Source organism: Trichogramma pretiosum, unplaced genomic scaffold, assembly GCF_000599845.2.
Source record: "Trichogramma pretiosum strain Unisexual culture from Peru unplaced genomic scaffold, Tpre_2.0 scaffold76, whole genome shotgun sequence".
Lineage (NCBI taxonomy): Eukaryota > Metazoa > Arthropoda > Insecta > Hymenoptera > Trichogrammatidae > Trichogramma > Trichogramma pretiosum.
This window is the reverse complement of record NW_019640848.1, coordinates 328168-345332: the sequence shown is the minus strand read 5'-3', so window position 1 is coordinate 345332 and position 17165 is coordinate 328168. Positions and strand designations below refer to the sequence as shown.

The 17165-nt window shown below is 41.6% G+C and overlaps 3 protein-coding genes across 5 annotated transcripts in view; 2 read left to right on the top strand and 1 right to left on the bottom strand.

The window, feature by feature from the left end:
* The first annotated feature begins 870 nt into the window (after positions 1-870).
* Positions 871-2441, top strand: LOC106655723. Its single transcript, XM_014376248.2, has 4 exons — positions 871-1276; positions 1503-1801; positions 1892-2111; positions 2175-2441. The coding sequence occupies exons 2-4, from the start codon at positions 1516-1518 to the stop codon at positions 2275-2277; spliced, it is 609 nt and encodes a 202-aa protein (XP_014231734.1). The 5' UTR covers positions 871-1276; positions 1503-1515; the 3' UTR covers positions 2278-2441.
* Positions 2442-2508: 67 nt separating this feature from the next.
* LOC106655771 overlaps positions 2509-17165 on the bottom strand; it is a 28169-nt gene continuing 13512 nt past the window's right edge. For 2 of the 3 annotated variants that reach the window (XM_014376326.2, XM_023463596.1), the window contains exons 2-14: positions 8160-8300; positions 7648-8028; positions 7155-7576; positions 6475-6890; positions 5914-6393; positions 5529-5822; positions 5341-5456; positions 4837-5259; positions 4473-4695; positions 4155-4411; positions 3881-4086; positions 3689-3810; positions 2509-3599 (exon numbers count right to left, since the gene is read on the bottom strand). In XM_014376326.2, coding sequence (XP_014231812.1) covers positions 3592-3599; positions 3689-3810; positions 3881-4086; positions 4155-4411; positions 4473-4695; positions 4837-5259; positions 5341-5456; positions 5529-5822; positions 5914-6393; positions 6475-6890; positions 7155-7576; positions 7648-8028; positions 8160-8198 — 3387 coding nt within the window. In that variant the 5' untranslated portion in view covers positions 8199-8300 and the 3' untranslated portion in view covers positions 2509-3591. The remainder of the gene's footprint in view (positions 3600-3688; positions 3811-3880; positions 4087-4154; positions 4412-4472; positions 4696-4836; positions 5260-5340; positions 5457-5528; positions 5823-5913; positions 6394-6474; positions 6891-7154; positions 7577-7647; positions 8029-8159; positions 8301-17165) is intronic. The other variant, XM_023463597.1, reaches the window with a different exon arrangement.
* LOC106655772 lies at positions 9389-11486 on the top strand. Its single transcript, XM_014376327.1, has 2 exons — positions 9389-9559; positions 9997-11486. Exon 2 carries the CDS (start codon positions 10012-10014, stop codon positions 10519-10521), a length of 510 nt encoding a protein of 169 aa, XP_014231813.1. The 5' UTR covers positions 9389-9559; positions 9997-10011; the 3' UTR covers positions 10522-11486.

Below are 17165 nucleotides of genomic sequence, written 5' to 3'. Positions count from 1 at the left end.
AGCACGTACGTAGTACGTGCATCCTTGCAGATCGCGAGGGAGTAAGGAGGACGAGAAATAAGAAAAAAAAAATGAATTGGCCGCTCTTCGCTAGTTTGGAATCTCGTGCAAAGATAGACCGCAGTCCGTTCTATATATATAAGGCTCGATCGACGCGCGCGAGCTATTATGTAAATGTGAAAAAGCTCGACTAGGCGCGCTGAGAAAGAGGCGAGAAGAGCAATTAAATGGACGTACGTGTGTGTGTGTGAGCGCCCGACAAAGAAAAGACAACCCCCTAGAGCTGCGTCGACTGCATCTATTGCACGCGACTGCTAGCAGCAGCTGACTCCGATCGCAAGAAAAATTAAGACGAGGCAAAAAAAAAAGTATTTGTAGGTAAAAGTGGATGGCGATGGTGGTGGTAAACGAGCGCACGGCTGACCCCACTCTTTCTCTTCCTCTTTTTCTCTCGAAATTCGGCAATAGGCGAGCGGCGCCGGGCCCGGTTTCGTCGATACCTACACACGCTACTCTTTACAGCCAAGTCATTAATCAACGGCGCGCATAGAGGAGGAGTCGCTCTCTTTCTAGCCTCCTAAGCCTAAAATTATCCAGGGAGAATGGATTTACCTACACGAATCCTAGGCAAAGGAGTCAGGGTAACAGCCAGTCAAAGAGCTGGTATATAATATAAATACACGTACAAACACACACAACTCGACTCGGCTCGAGCAAGACTCTGAGAGAGAGGGAGAGAGAGGAGGAGGTTGTCTTTCCTTCGCTCCGAATACTTTACCCATACACTCGCACATATATATACGCGCGCAGCGAGCAACGACAGCGAGAGGTATATATATATGTATACGTGTATACAGCAGGTCCTTGAACTTGGCCTGTGCTTACATGCACGCGGACCTCGAGAGCGATCGTACATTGACTCGATCCCAACGCGAGCGACGACGCCAAGGAAAAGCGAGCTCGAGCCAGTGCAGTGCCCCGCAACCTGCACGCACAAGGGAAAAAAGATCGGAACACAGAGAAAGAGAGAGAGAGAGAGAGAAACGGAGAAGGGGGTACAAAGTACAGGAGAGGAGCTTAACGACTTATGCGCACTCGTATGTACTTATTTATCTTCGGGGACTTGGCAGCCACACAGAACGGCCAGGGCCTTCGAGCGAGACGGACCTCTACGTGCCACGGCCGTCGTCGACGTCCTGGGACGCAATCACTGGCCGAGGCCTATTGGCTCTGCGACAATTAACCGAGTACCCTTCTCGCCTAGCGGCGAATACGGGTAAGTTTATTATTACTCTTATCGTTAAATATTCGCATTTCTATGTGTATCTTCTAAATTAATCGATCGATCATACCTCCACGCAAATTTTAATTATTAATTATTATTATCAATCATAAACAACCAATTTAAATCTTGTACCAAACCGAACGTTGCACTCATCTTTCTTTATCGATCGATACATTGTGTAAGACGGAAATCTGATATGTTCAATTTATACGCACAGCCCCTTTCGAGAAATGGAGAACTTACGCTCGTTCGAAGTGATCCTCTCTCTCTTCCTGGCGCTGACTTTGCTCGCAAGCCGTACGAGCGCTACGCCGATCCTCTTCCCGACCGAGTCGAATTTGGCGCGCGACCCACCGCTCCCGATCTCGCCGATCGCCAACGAGACTCCAGCGGCTGCTGCGGCTCCGGCAGCTACGATCACGGCTGCACCATTGATCGAACAGGACAAGAGCAACGATCGCGACATCGATCGATACGATCAGCGTCAAAACGGCACCGAGAATTATAGGGTTAATGGTCGGTTCGAAAATTCCTATCGCGCTTGAATCAAAGGATTTTGAACAAGTTTTTTATTCTTTTCTCTCGTTCTTTTTTCGTCGTTTGCAGTCGATGGTCTGGTTTTTATTTTGGCACCGGCCGAGACACTCTTGATGGGTGCTGCGCTAGGACCCGACTTTAGCTCCATGTTCACGGAGAAGCCATCCAAGCCCGACTCGAACGACGCACTGACTATCAAGCCTAAGGATCACGAGAAGGTCGAGGTAGTGCCCAAATACGACATATCGCCGGATTCGTCGGTACCCGCTGCTCACCACACCAGCAGCAGGTGAGTCTGCATTGCTCTTGCTGCCGCTGCTTATCGTCACACTTCTACATTCCGTGTTTTCAGGTCAAAGCTGCGTATCTCTCATCTAATTGCACCCTTCCTCAGTCGTTTCCGACATGCTCAGCAACAACAGCAGCAGCAGCAGCTACACCAACATCATTTTTGAAAAAAAATAATTCTAAATCTCGTAGTACAAATGTAGAATTATATATTACTGATTCATCCGCATAATCAAAATGTCATTATCGTCCCATTTTAGAGTTTAAGGTTTTTTGTATCAAGTGATATTAGAGTCTATATATATCTGCATATGGCATGTATGCATGAAAAATAAACAAAGTAAATAATGGAAATATACTTTAAAAATTATTTCTATAAATAACAAATAAAGACTGTATTATGGAAATGTGATTTATTTAGTTTTCTAAAAATATAATATAAGGTACAGTTGATAATACCTATAGTTATCTGGCCTATGGTCATTCGTTCATTTTTTGTTCCATTTTATTAAAATGAACATTGTAAATGGGATATAAAAACGAATATGTACTATAATAATTGGCTGTACAAATCATGAAAAGCTCGAAACGGCACATTAGAAAGTGCCACAAAAACATTTAGGCGTTTGGTATACTAATCAATGAAGTTAATAATAAATATAATCTTTAAAGTTACTCAGTCCTTGTACAGCGTAAGCATAAGAGTTATAACTAATTTTTTTTATTTTGTCATTTTGGGACAAAGCGAAAACATTGGTATATATGATATTTTTTAACAAAACTCAATTCGCAGATAAAGCGAAATATATAGTTTTATGCTAATTAGCAAGGCAAATTCATTAAGGTCAAAATTAGCACGGAAGCTCATTCTTAAAATGATGATACAATTCATGTTTGTAAAGAAAATAATCATTTTTTTTGCCAATTGTTATTTCCAATTTACACATCACAGTGGCATTTCATTACGCGAAGGTTTATTTCCTTCACTCAAAAAAAAAAACTTAAGAATATAATAATCACTTTCATTTCATCAATATTTACAATCATTTCATTAATTTTCTCATATTTATCATTCGATTAAGCAAAATTGCATTATCCTAACAATTTGATTTGATCACCCTGATCGAAAATGTTTTAATATTTTTCAATAATTCATTTGATTCTTGTTTGAAGAACTATATTTACAATAAGCACGGGGTTCGTTCAAAATTTTTAATAGCATTTTTTCAACACTAGGCATCAAATGCTGTTCAGGTTGAAGATTTCTTTTTGTTCCGTAGTTTTATCATCTATTACAAAAGCAATTGACTGGTAGAATCAATAAAAATATATTTTTATCTTGCACAACCTTTTTTCCGGTTTACGAACATATTCTGGACGATAGTCGAGTAGAACAACTTGAGTTAATATTTTCATCTTTCTTATCGTCCGTTGCAGTAATTTTTCTTTCTGTTTGGCCATCAACTCTCAATTCCTTTGCATTATTTATCTAAAAATAGTTCATTGCATTTTATGAATTAAATTAAATAGAATGAACGCTGACATAACAGAGTGTTACCTCTTTTATAACATGCTTACAATTTTCAAGTATGTTTGTCCGATCACTAGTGCCGTTAGAATAATTTTCCTTTTCGTCATGCGAATATTCAGCAACCTTACGTTCCGCTAACAAAATTTCTAATCGCAACTCCAATTCCGTTCTGCAGTACAGACGCAATTTTATTTATTATAATAGCTGGATGGTAATAAATTTAAAAAGTATTTACTCACTTTTCGTCTTTTAATTCTTGAATACAAGTATCGTTTTCCAATTGTATGATTCGTAAAACTTTCAAAAGTTTAGTCAAATAGTTATCAACATCAATAACTTGATCAACCAAGCTACTAGAGGGCGGACAATAGTCAGTCAGTGAAGCGTCAAATGGACCGTTTTCGAGTATATGAGTAGCATCCAATTCTTCCTCTTCATCTTCAACCTAAAATAAACAATACGTTTTAGACAGTAGAAAATAACTGTGTACAATATTTTTTCATAAATACTAACTTTTCGTCTGTTCATAATTGCCTGAGTCAGATTTGTTAAACTACTTGTTTCTTTTCTTAGTTTGGCTTTTCTAATTTCGTTTTCATCGGCAACGGGGTCAGAAATACTCATAACTCTTCTAAATGAATCACAACTTGATATCATATTGTGCGAATAAGTATCAGGCAATGAAACATCTTCTAAAACGTTTTCCATCATGAGACAAGGTTCAGTCTCAAAATCTAGAAGGTCGGACGTAGATTCAGTTGTGTTCGTTTCTGCAAGAAGATAAAGGTTTAGCATAGAAACAATTTCTTGCAGTGAGAGTTACACAATTACCTTTTCGAATAGGCTTATTAATTTCTACAAGCTTTTTCTCGTTCATTGGCTTCATGGCAAAAGGATGCGTAGCGGCATTTCGTATTGCTCCAATAACGGCTGAGACAAAAGAACCTCGTTTTGGGCTCGGCGTACAGTCTTTGGTACTATGTTTTGAACTAACAGGGCTTGACTCGACACTACTATTACTTCGACTAAAGGCTTCATTGTGGTAAATTACATCCTGTGAAAAATAGATCTTATTGTAGTTGCAGTGAAAAGCAAAATAGATAAGATAACAAATATCGCGAAAGAAAAAAGGAGAAAGAATATATTACGAAAAATAAACGTGATATTTAGTTTAATTAATTGTTTGTCAACTTACCTCGAGATCCTTTTCAGAAATATGATAAGATATAATCAATTGATCTACTAAACCCTCCAATCTATGTCCAAGGCCTGAGAGAGCGACCGAGGCACCCGACACGGAAGCGCCTTGAGCAAGTAACAATTCACGACTTCTTCTCTCGACTGCATTCAATTTCATGCTTAACGAGAGGTTTTCTTGTCGCCTCTGCTCGCTAATTCGCACAAGGTGCTTACACTCTTCCGTTTGTCTATCCAACTCCGACGACAATTGAGCGATACTCTTTTCTTTCTTTGCCAGTTCAGCCTCCGTATCTTTTAGAGCTGCCTCCAACATTGCTTTTTCTTCTTGCAAAAATTCTTTTATTTCAAGCGATTCGATTTCCAAATCTTGATTTTGTTGCATTAATTGTTTTTGAGCAGTTAAACTTTTCTCCAAATCCTAAAAGACAAGAAAATAATTAATATTTTCTACCCCCTTTATTTCTTGAAAAAAAAAAGTACATTAGAGAGACAATCTTACTCGGCTCAACATTCTACATAGTGACTGTAAATCGGCAATTTCCATTTGTTGAGTTGCGACAACTTTTCCTGAAGCGTGAATATGTGTTTCAAGTTCCAAAAAGCTATCGCTGCCATCTAAAAACATTAAAGAAGAATTTTTCATAATGTTCACTTGAAAATGCTTAAATATAAATAATCGGTACTAACCGTGCTCTGATTGTGGTGTACCGAGCATAGCAAGTACTCTTTGTGCATTTTTGTCAAGTTCTTGCCTAGCAAAAGCATGATCAGCCTTTTCTTCTTCTAATTGTTTTTTTAGCAATTCCACTTCAGCTCTCAATTTATTGTTTTCTTTTTTATTTTTATCGTTATCTACCGTAACTTTCTCCAATTCCGTCTTCATTTTCTGAATTTTTTCCCAATCATCTACGGTTTGAGTATCTTTCGTGTCCAAGTCTGGAACTGGCACTTTGCCTGCTAAACAATTAGCGAAGTCTTCACCTACGAAAAAATGCACCAAAATTATTTTAATAATTTTTTGCTTTTCAAGAGTAAAAAAATTAAATCAACTCGAAAAGGAAAAAATACTTGCCAGACCAGTTTGTTTGTACCCCGAATTCGCGGTAAATGCTCACTCTCTCGACATTGGTTCTCTGCGGCTTTGCGCTTGGAGGTAGGCTCTTGCTCGCCAAACCCGCGTCTTTAGCAGAAATCGATCTCCTAGACAGTGGTCGAGCTAAGCTTGCCTCTCTACTGCCGGATCGACTTCTGTAAGCCGTGGGCGGCTTACTGTCACCGACCGTTTGTTTGGACATGGCCAATTTGTTGTGTCGCATCGTGCGAGGAATAGTGCCGTAAGCTTCGATCGTGCGACCAGTACCGTCCAAGCTTGAGGTCATTTTATCGAGATGCCTCAGGCTGCGCAGTTCTGGTCGCTTCGAATTGTACAAACTCGAGCTGCGACACACCGGCCTCCTACCATCTTCCGATGGTGTCGAACAAGTGGTTCTTGAAGCCGCTGCTGTTGCTGTAGCTCGACTGGCCGATACTCCTTGTCGAGGTTTTGTCGTTACTATTTCAAAGGGCAGCACAATAAAAATCAATAAGCCATGCTTGAAATTTCGTTTTATAAAAATAACGAGGTCAATTATACCGTTCACTCGTCCTCTCTGTGCAAGATCTTTGTTGATTTCGTTGGTCAGCGCCGACGGCAGTGTATCGGGCCTCGTCGACCTTGATTTGCAACTGGCGCTACTAGCTCTAGCGGCCGAATTCGTTCTGCGAACGGCCGTGCCGCTCGTCGTCGTCGTTTCTTTGGTCACTGGTTGCTTTTCGCGCGATCTGCCTCTGTCCCTGCTACCGGCGACGTTCGTTTGCGACTTGGTCAGACTGTTGAGCCGCTGACTGGACGAGGTGCGTGGCTTGGCCCTTGCCCCGTTGGCGCAGGTACCGTTGACGAGGCAGCTCGTCGACGCGGTCAATTTCGACAGCGCTCCTCGTTGCTGCTGGTGCTGGCCACTTTTGCTGCTCTTCTGCGACTCGATCGAACTGCTGCTACTACTGCCGTTGCTGTTGAAACGAAACGTCGCACATTTTTATTATTAGCGATCGCGACGGCGGCTGCGCGCTCGTCATCTTTCATTTCTTTTTCTCTATACATATTTTCGAAACCAATGGCACTTAATTACAAAATCGTCGTTACTCAATATCGCACGCCCCAATCGAATCGTCTCTCTTATGCGCGAAATTTCCACAAAATATCTAATTCTGATTGCCGTGACGCATTTTCAAGCGATACATATATCTACATAATATAATAATAAAGGCACTTGCGTGATTTTCTTTTTGCTGGTCGCGCTCGTGGCTCCGTTGCGCTTCTGGACTCGAGCCGACACGCTGCCAGCAACGGACGAGCTCTCGCTGCCACCCTCGCTGCAGGTACCTTCGCTGGGTCCGCCACCGCCGATGCCGTTGCTCATCGCCGCCTCGGCTAGCACAGCACTGAGACCGAGTCCCTGCTCGGATTCGATTATGCTCTTTGACGGCATTATCGTCGTCGCTGTCGTCGTCGCAGCCGGGACTGAGGCCGTTGTCGTCATCGTCGTGGTCATCGAGGCCGTTACCTGCGGCTGATTTTGAACCGAGCAAGGTGCATCCTCGTAAACTGAACAACAACTAGCTAAGCTCGAGTCGCACGAGGCCTCGTCTAGACCGTTGCAACTGCTCGCGTAGTCGTTACTGCTACGGCTTTGTACCTGTCAAATCCAAGGCCCACTGTTAAAGTTCTGAGCTTCTCTCGTACTTGCGCGACTAAAAAAAACCTTACCCTGTTTGGCTCGACGGCGCATCCCTCGACGCCGCTGTCACTGCCATCCTTGCTGTCCTTGCCCTCGTTCGGGAAGTCTTTGCAGGTGGTGATCGGCGTGCCGACTACGTCCTCGCTGCCGCTGTTGCTACCCTCTTTGTTATCGACGCCCTCGTCGTCGGCAACGGCGACAACGGTCGCCAGTAGCGGCACGTGAATCACCGTGACATTGCACTCGCTGTTGAACGTGCAATTGGATTCGTTGATCGTCGTGTTCGACTCGTTGCCATTGATCGTGGCGTCGAATTTGCTCGCGTTGATCGAGCTGTCGAGAGGCTCGTCCTCGTTCATGGCCTTCGCCTTGGTCGTTTCGTACTCCAATATTTGCTTTTGTTGTTGTTCCTATCAGAGTGAATTGCCAAACGTTAAAAAAGTCCGAAGAATAAATTTGAATTATTCGATAACTAAGAAAATCTGTGCCAAGGAACATTAATATGATTGAAAAATAAATGTAATAAACTTTATCCACTCACTACGTTCTTCCCTTCTCTCTTCATGATCGTTTCGTCCATGGTCGAGCTTCGTTGGCTCCTCTCTCCTTTTCAATGCTCCTGAAACCTTCGTCTCTCGCACCAGTGTCTCGTCGCTGACTCTTCATCCATCGCCGGCTGCGTCTGAAGAAGCAAAACAAAAATTTAAAGCCGAGCCATGTACACAAATTCGACACGATGTCGTTCATTGGTAATAAAGTAACGAGCCTTTAATTAAATATTAAGAGGGACGACGGGTCGTCTCTTTACACAGCATGCGCAGGGTCACATGGAAGAAAGCAATTTGACAAAGAGGACGTCGCGATAACTCAGAACCCTCGGCACGGCCTACAATCAGCCTAAGCAAATTGAACGCGCATGTGTGTATTGCGAGCAGTATCGCGCGTACTCGAGTCGAGGGAAATTTCGTAACTCGTTGCATTAATATCACCACCGGATTGCAAGATAATGAATTTTCGAGCTTGGATTTCATAACGAACGTATCTATGAGTGAAAAATAGTCTGGCGTCAAAAAAATGTTTAAAACGAATCATTTCGTTAAAAGGGATCCAGCAAATGCACCATTTGAAATTTATTTTAAATCATAATGCTTAGACACCCTTTCAGTATTTTAAGAAACTATTTGGATTTTTAAGGCTTAAATGACCGCGTCTTAACGTGTTGTTGGGTCACTTTATTTGCATACATACCAAATATAGTTCAAGATTTTTAGGAAAATGAAAAATAATTTTAATTGACTAAAACGAGTACGAATTCATCCAAACTTTTGTCATACTTGAACCATTTAGAAATTAAAGTCCTCTAGTTTTTAGTATAATTTACAGTTTTCTTTTATAATATTTAAAGCGTATTATTCGTATGGATTCAAATATCCTACTCGTAATTAAATTATTTCTTTGCTTGAAATGTAATAAGAAGTTCTTTCACAAAGGAAGTTCTGAATTGGTAACTTCAGCTGTCATATAACATGAAACGCTTATGCAAGATTGACATCGAGCTGTCGGACACCTTAAAATCCTTATCTTCACGGACACGTAGTATTCAACATACAAACTCATTGTGCAAAGAAGTCAATCGATAAAACTATTTAAATCGGGGAATAACCGTTTAGACGAATGTTTCAACGACGAACGATGACGTCGAAGATAACGTCTCCTGCACTCATATATATATCTTACACCAACGAGCTCGTAAACTCGTCACTTTATCAACGAACTCGCACGTCGACGAAGGCACCCGAGTGTTAGTGCAATGTGCTCGTACGCATGAACAATTGACTTCATTGAAAAGTGAATCTTGTAAGGTGTACACTAAAAAAAAATAAAACTGCCAAGTTCGCTCAAGGCTCTGTGGAAGCAGCAGAATAGCATCAGCGCACCGAGGTGAGGATATATATCTGTACATATAATATCTATGCGAATAAACAGCTGCTATTCGCGCGTAAGCTCGCGTTACGCTCCAGCTTGCATGTAAAAAAAAATCAAATTACTCGAGCCAAACCAAAATAATTACGATAGCACGTGAACGTGCAGAACGTGCGTGTCTGTTCGTCTGCAGCATATGCAGGTAGTTCATCGCCAGTTATATATTACACGAGTGCAGGTTGCACAATAAGCGCAAAGCCACTCATAGTCAATAGGGAAATTAGCGCATTAATGTTTGAAGAATTTTCAAGTTTTTTCTTCTAAATTTCCGGCCGACACTCAGCTAATTCCAACGTAATCTTGCATTTGCATCTTCAACGTATAAGACGCTGAGCAAACAAAGCAATCACAGACACGAATTAATCTTCATGTTTATTTGTTTCATTTCATTCTAGGAATCTCATCAAAGAATGAGACTTCCAGATTTTCGTGAAAAATACGATAACAACAATAACGACGCGACAACGTCGACGAAGATGGAACGCATCAAAGGCGACGGGCTGAACATCAAAATGGCCATCAACTCGAACAACCTGTACGTAAGAGGCGACGGTTGTCGCGTCGAGCTGAGAACCAACCAGGGCCGGCTGAGAGTAACCGGTGACGGATGTAGCGTACACGTCGATCGGAATCTCGGCAGCGTCGAGTACCGAGGCGACGGCGGCTGCATAACTTTCGGCTCAGAGTCAAACGACAACGTCGTCTACAAAGGCTCGGGTGGCTTAATCACGTTTCCGAGTGGACATCATCGCGATCACAATCGTCGTCATCGTCCAAGCGAGAAACGCATTCAAGCGGTGAAAACGAAGACTACGACGACGACTAAGCAGTGCATCGTTGAAAGTGCATCGTACAGAGTAAAAACGCTTGTGACGAATTGTACCAATATCATGTGCGGAGTGTCGATAACGACGAGATGATCGAGTCTCGATACGAAATCAAATTCTTGAAATTTCATTTTATAATAATTAATGTCGATAACACGGGGAAGCACTCGTCTTGAAACGCACGCGTGTCATCGAGTGTTCGATTGATTTCGGTAACGGTGAAATCGCGATTTCGGATGAAAACGGGGAAGAACAAATTGAACAAAACAAACAAAAAAATGGTGTACGTCGTGAACTCGCGCTTACTCTACTGCGGCGCACGACAATGTATTTACAAATCAAGGAAAACGAAAGAGGCACATAACAGGAAGCCGAGAGTCAATTTTCCACTCGAAAGGCACGAATTGAAAACGAGGGCCTAATTGTTGTTTCTAAATAGATCGTGTGATCTTTTTGTGTTGGTATAATACCGATCGTGTAAATAAACGCTCTTCTCGAATTCATCCTCTTTTTCTCTATCCCTCTAATATTCCTATACGTGTACTTTGACGACATTGGATACACGTTGATTGTGATAAAAGTTAACGATCGGCTTCCGTCGCCGTGATGAATCTGCACTCGGTGTGGGAAAAAGGGGTTTGCCGAGTGAAAGAGAGTGCGACGCCGTACCGTCTATAATATCATCTCATTGTGATGCTCGTTGATATTATTGTAAAATAAATTTCAGCTCGTCGACTAATGTCATTGTTCTGCGCGACGATAATCGCGTGCCAAAGTTTATTTCTGTCTGCAATATTGACTTTGAAATAAGGCTGCACGATGATTAGAAAATTGTTGCAATTGAAGAGATAAGAAAAATCGATACATGACGATATCGATCGACGCATACAGTTGATTATTTATCTCCTGCAGCGGGTAGCAATTTTAGCTGGCAAAGAAAATTGGAGCAGCCGCAATGACCCGTGTGAAACCCAGTTCTACCTGTATCTGCACGCATATAACCAGCTTTTTTTTCAGTTTATCGAAATAGCGCAATCAAGCGTTTTGTATGAAGAGAACAAAAAAATGAAAAAAAAAAAAAAACGGAAGCATTCCAAACAAAAAGCACTCGACTGATTTATTCACCTTTTTGCTGTCGCTATTGTACAAATTTTCCAGTCAAGTTCCATTTATTCGAAGAAAAGTAACAAAATCAACACAGAACGAGAGAGGGAGAAAAGACAGTCGTAGCTAAAAGTCTAAATTAACTTTTGGCGATTATGGCCAGAAGCTGCATAGCCGTGTTCGCGATGCAATGTACGTATAGGTACGAGATGTATGGGCAGGCGTGCGCGCACTGCAAAAAGAAATTGCGAATTCCAGAGAGTCTCTCGAGCGCCGGGGCGATGACGATCCTCCGTGCATTTGAGCCGGGTCCAAAAGCGACTCTTTTGAGTGATAAAATCTCTCAACGCAACGCGGACACGGCTTCCAAAAATTATTTATACCATCTGCTGTATGACGGATCGCCAAATCTATTCCCGTACTTGCTGCCATTTATGCCTTTGCATTATACGCGTGTAAGAATCGGTATGCTAGATAATTCACGATGATGTAAAGCGCGCGTCATTGTAGTGGTTGATGTACAAATTCTCCGGATCGCAGTAGCAGGCGGCCGAGTTTGTTGTGCACAAGCAGCAAAAAGAAAATTAGATGCAATCGAGGTCGCCGAATATCGCGTCTCCCTAAGCACGACTCATTTGCGTGATGTAGCGCCGAGCCCAGGAGCCACGATCTTTTATGCGGATAATTTATAAAAGTCGCGACTGACTGGACATGTCGCGTTAGACTGCACAAAATAACGAGGAGTGTTAAAAAGCCCGCATTTCGTTTTGTTCAGACGTTTGCAAAGAAGTATATATAAACCGCATTTTCTAGCTGTTTTGTTGATCCCACTTGAATCTTTATGCGATGTATAATAACGAAAATTTATTGAACACATGATTACGCATTCTATGCAAAATAAGAGTTGATGTTTTAAAAGCAGACCAATATTCTGAAGCGCAAAGTAACTCCTAATTTTGAAGGTGCAAGGCAGACTGATATTTTATAGTGAAACAATAAAATGGAAGATCGAGTTAATCTTTGCAACATGAAATAAACGACGATTTTTCATCAGAAAATTAAGCATCATCAGAATTATAGCATTCACAAGATGAACGAGTCATCATTGCACGACTACAAAGTGTGAATTACTCTGTTAAATTGATGCGTTTTTTCACGTTTATACCGAGGCAGTTCTTACATGATGCATAGAAAATATCTACGCGAAAAAGATCAACCACGCGCCAGTATCTGGGAACAATTAAATTGTGCATCCACACCTATGTTTAACCTCAATATAGACGATATAAAGAACAATGAGAGGCCCCACGTCGAGTTACAAGTCATCGATTCGTCCTACATATTGTATTTTTCGTACGTAGCATATTACAATGAAGTTGCTTGTTGCAGGATATACACTTTATTAGTCATATGTTACCTACTGCTACCGTCAGCGACTTGATTGACCGTCAGAACGCTGTACGATATATGCAAGTTCGAACCGATGAATAACGACAAAAAATTACACTACATTAATTCACTGTAAGCTTCTTTCAGCGCATGTATATAGAAACAAATCGACGAGCATCGGCGAGCGAGCGAGCGAAAATCTCGAAAGTTTAATACGCACAGCCCGAGTTTAAAACAATCTGGCAAAGAGCAAAACTCGATCTCGGTGCGAACGAGTAATCCAATATAACATATAACATAAAATCTCTCTTATTGCGTATCTCGCTTTACACACATATGCACGCGTATATCCGCTTGGAAATGTATATGTGATATTTTTCTTACTACGCTGTACATGCGTACACACGCATCTCTATTTAGAGGGAGAGAGAAGCCAGCCGATGCGGAACAATCTGGGGAGTTCATGCACAGGGGCACATATAGAAAAATGTCATAACTGCCGATAGATGCATAGTCGGAATTTCCTTCATCGTCTTTGCTCGCCGATCGATTTTGAAAACGCGCTCGAGCGCAGGCCAGGACGATGATGATGGTTCATCGCGAGCGCCCCAAGTGGCGCACACATTATGCACCGATATTCGTCGATGAAAAAAATTGCGACATCCCGTTGCATAACGCACACACTGCGTCCGTCCGTCTATTATGTGTGCGAGTATGCAGCATGCATACATCGTGCGTTCGAGCATTCGGAATCATACAGACTGTATCAATAAATTGAAGAGATGCATCCAGCAGACTCTGGCTGATAAGCCGTTTTTTGCTGTGGACTGGGTCACGGTTGGTTGGCTAACGATCGCAAACCTGTCCTCGTCGTTCGCTCGTGTCGAGACAGCAATTTTGCCTCCGCTTCGGCTTGTCTTTCAAATTGTGTATTCATTAAACTTGGACACACGAGCAGCGGCCCACAGATGCACACTCGCACACTATCGTCGATCGAAAATTACCAAGGTGAAGGATATAATATCTTCTTTAAATATTACACACTCGTTGCTCTTCCGAGACATTTGCAACGAAAAAAATTGATCGTTCAACGGTGTGCAGACGCATACATTCGTTCCCTCCGTAATATATAACACGCAAAATTGGCAGAGAAAGGGCGCGCGCGCGCGAACAGCTGCTTCTTGTTCGTTTCTATAGAGCCAAAAAAGAAATGGAAGAAATTGGCTCGCTTCCTCGAAACGAATGATAATTGAGAGTAATGAAGTCGTATACATCATTAGAGCAATTTTACATCTCCCGATCTCAAAAGTAAGACTTGTTCGAGACTTGTTGAGCTTCTTCTTCGCTTTCGCGTAAGCAATCTCCTCTATTTTGTTGTTCTTTTTCACGGATTCTGCGTCTCCCTGAAGTCTTGCTAAGCCACGCTTGCGACAATCGATCGTCTAGTTATATACTCGCTCCGTGTATATAACTCACCCGAGTGAGAATAAGTCAATAATTCGCACCTCGAGTCACATCTCGTCATTCCGCAGTCGTCGACATCCCTTCTTTCAGCTTCAAAGGAAGAGAGCTATATTACGGGAGCGCAGTGACTCTTAGATGTCAAGCTTAGAAGGCAGCATCTTCAGTCGCATACGCAAATCGTCAAAAAGCAATTGGCCTTTCGAATTACGCAGATCTAGCATGCTATGTAAATGTATCTAAGATATATAATAAGGTGTATATTATAACGCTCGAAAGAAATTCTGAGCTTAGCCCTGAATGACTCGAGGAAAAAAAAGTACTAAAGAGCTTTTTTGTAGTAAAGTCTGAAGTCTAGTCTGAAGACGTATGGAAAGCTTGCTACTATAGAAAGAAACATTAAAATCTAAATCTAATTAAGTTCGATACGGACTTTCATCATCAAGAAAATTCACAGAGCTTCCGCGATATTGAATACAATTTCAACAATTTTCTAGTTTTTCTGACGCAGTACGAACCCTTCAACCCTTCGTGTTACATCTAGGTTCTGACATTTTTTGCATTAGTTGATTCTCTCCTCTTGTTGTAATATATCGCACCAACAATTTTCTGTTGGAATAATTTTAGCTCCGAGAATGCCCGGCATTTTATACTATTCTTTTTGTGAATGTAGATGTATATATTTAATATATATATATATTGGGTAAACCACTGCACGTGCACCGGTACGAAAGCCACAAAAGCCTCTGTTTCTTATGTATACTGCAACAGAGCTCGTGAACACACACGCATGTTCGCACCACGTTTTACATGCACAGAACGAATAATCTTAAAGCAACGGTCCTAAAACGTATTATATTCGAATGTAAAACCCAATCTTCTCTTAAAAATTCAAGCAAATTGACAAACTTAAAAAAGCTAAAATATGCCAAAAAAATCTCAAAAAATAAAATTCAACCAAAAAGTATAAATGGCTAAGTCGTTTCGGTTACTTATTGTGGCCTCCTTATTACTCGTCTTCTGCTCGTACTGTAACCCCTCTTATGTTGCGAAAAAGCACCCATCCACCCGTTTACTTTCAGAAGAGTCTTAGTCGGGCGAAGTGCATTGGATAGGGCTAGTTACAACTAAAATAATGTTGCTCTACGCTCCAAGACACGCATCGTATGCGCATAATACTCCCGTGCCAGCTTGATGCGTTATTCGAGAAGTACGTGCTTTCTTGTATTTTTTTTTTTGTTTCTCAAAACCGTGTCGCACAGCCGCTGCGATTCCGAAAACTAGCCGGCTGCTGCGAAGAAACACGTGTCGTGAATTTTGTGCGTGCACATTTTCGCATCTGGTAGTCAAGAGTTTTGCGCGAGTCGAGTTTATACGTATAAGCCCTTGCCGTGTACGTATGTGCAGCTTTGTGCATAGAGCGTATTTGTATGTCTATACGTATCGCAGCAGCACGTATTTATTGAGGGAGAAGAATTTCTCGTTACACGAGCGGGCGTTTTTCGCAAGTCGCGTACTTGAGACGACAAAAGAAATGTTAAAAATTGAAGAAAGCAGAATACATCGATGTACGGCTATATTTATAACAATACGGTGGATGCTTTCTTCTCCAAAGGGCCTTCGCCTTTTCTGTATCATCGAAGAATCATTGAACGCTCGTTAAATGAACCTACGTATACAGACTTTTGTTCATATGCGGAACTTGCATTATCATACGTACCCACGCGTAAATGTATGTATCTCTCTCACACACTCGCTCGCGCAGATAGAGGCAGTATGAGCTCGTTTCGTATGTAGACCGACTCGACTTTCCACTTGCTTTTATTAAAGAGATGTACATAAACCTTTTATGTTATTTGCGAAAAGATCTGTACATGCGCGCGTATATAATTTATAAATCGCATAAGTTCGTCGGGTGTAATACGTTTGTTGCGCGTATATTTTTGTACTCGCACGCAGGTAACAAAAGTTAGATCGTGAATATATATAGAGTAATGCTAAATGCATTTCAAATAGCACACCTCCCCGGGCGATCTACAGAATTAAAAAAAAAAAAGTATACGCCCAATTCTGTGCGTTCGTCGTAGAGATTTATAGCATCGAAAGAGGGTAACGTACGCCCTTAAAATAAATTGAGCCTTTGGTAAATAAGACCTCTCTTCATTTCGCATTATATGCGCATAGATACAGGCCGAAATAGCCTTCAAGCGAAATTCCAATAATCTAATCACGGAGAGAGAGAATGAGAGAAAGAGAGAAAGAGAGAGCGAGAGAGATGAGCTTGCAAGTCAAGTTACACTTGTGTGTCAATCTCAGTCATACACCACCATAAACTTCAACACAAATTTGTTTGGCCTGACACGGGCCACACTAAAAATAGATCCCGTTTACTGCGTTTAGACGCAGGGAGTTATGCACGGCGTTCCGTGTATACGATGCATGCGTTTCGTTGCCACGCAGAGTTAGACCGCGCAAAATACAAAAAAAAAAGAACAGTGAAAGAAGAGAATGATTCGTTACAATTGAGGGCTAATTATCGGGAATCTCGTGTCTTTAACTCGAGAAAGTGAAAAAGTAGACGCGAGTACCGAAAGATCTATCACTTTTGTCGGTACTTTTTATTCGTTGAATTAAGGAAATTTGTAATTCATTGCAAAGGTTATAAAATGTTTTGAGGCAGCCCTTTTCAGGTCCTCCTTTAAATATACATCTCGTGACCTCCATAACATTTGTTTACCTTACTGCACAGTTTTGAAGTAACGCACGGCATACAAGAGTTGAGT

What these genes read in the sequence shown, in the direction of transcription:
- LOC106655723 (XM_014376248.2), top strand. Translation starts at nt 1,516, where the DNA reads ATGGAGAACTTACGCTCGTTCGAAGTGATCCTCTCTCTCTTCCTGGCG. An exon ending in CGAGAATTATAGGGTTAATG is followed by an intron (nt 1,802 to 1,891) that starts GTCGGTTCGAAA and finishes CGTCGTTTGCAG; the next exon opens with TCGATGGTCTGGTTTTTATT. An exon ending in GCTCACCACACCAGCAGCAG is followed by an intron (nt 2,112 to 2,174) that starts GTGAGTCTGCAT and finishes CCGTGTTTTCAG; the next exon opens with GTCAAAGCTGCGTATCTCTC.
- LOC106655772 (XM_014376327.1), top strand. Translation starts at nt 10,012, where the DNA reads ATGAGACTTCCAGATTTTCGTGAAAAATACGATAACAACAATAACGAC.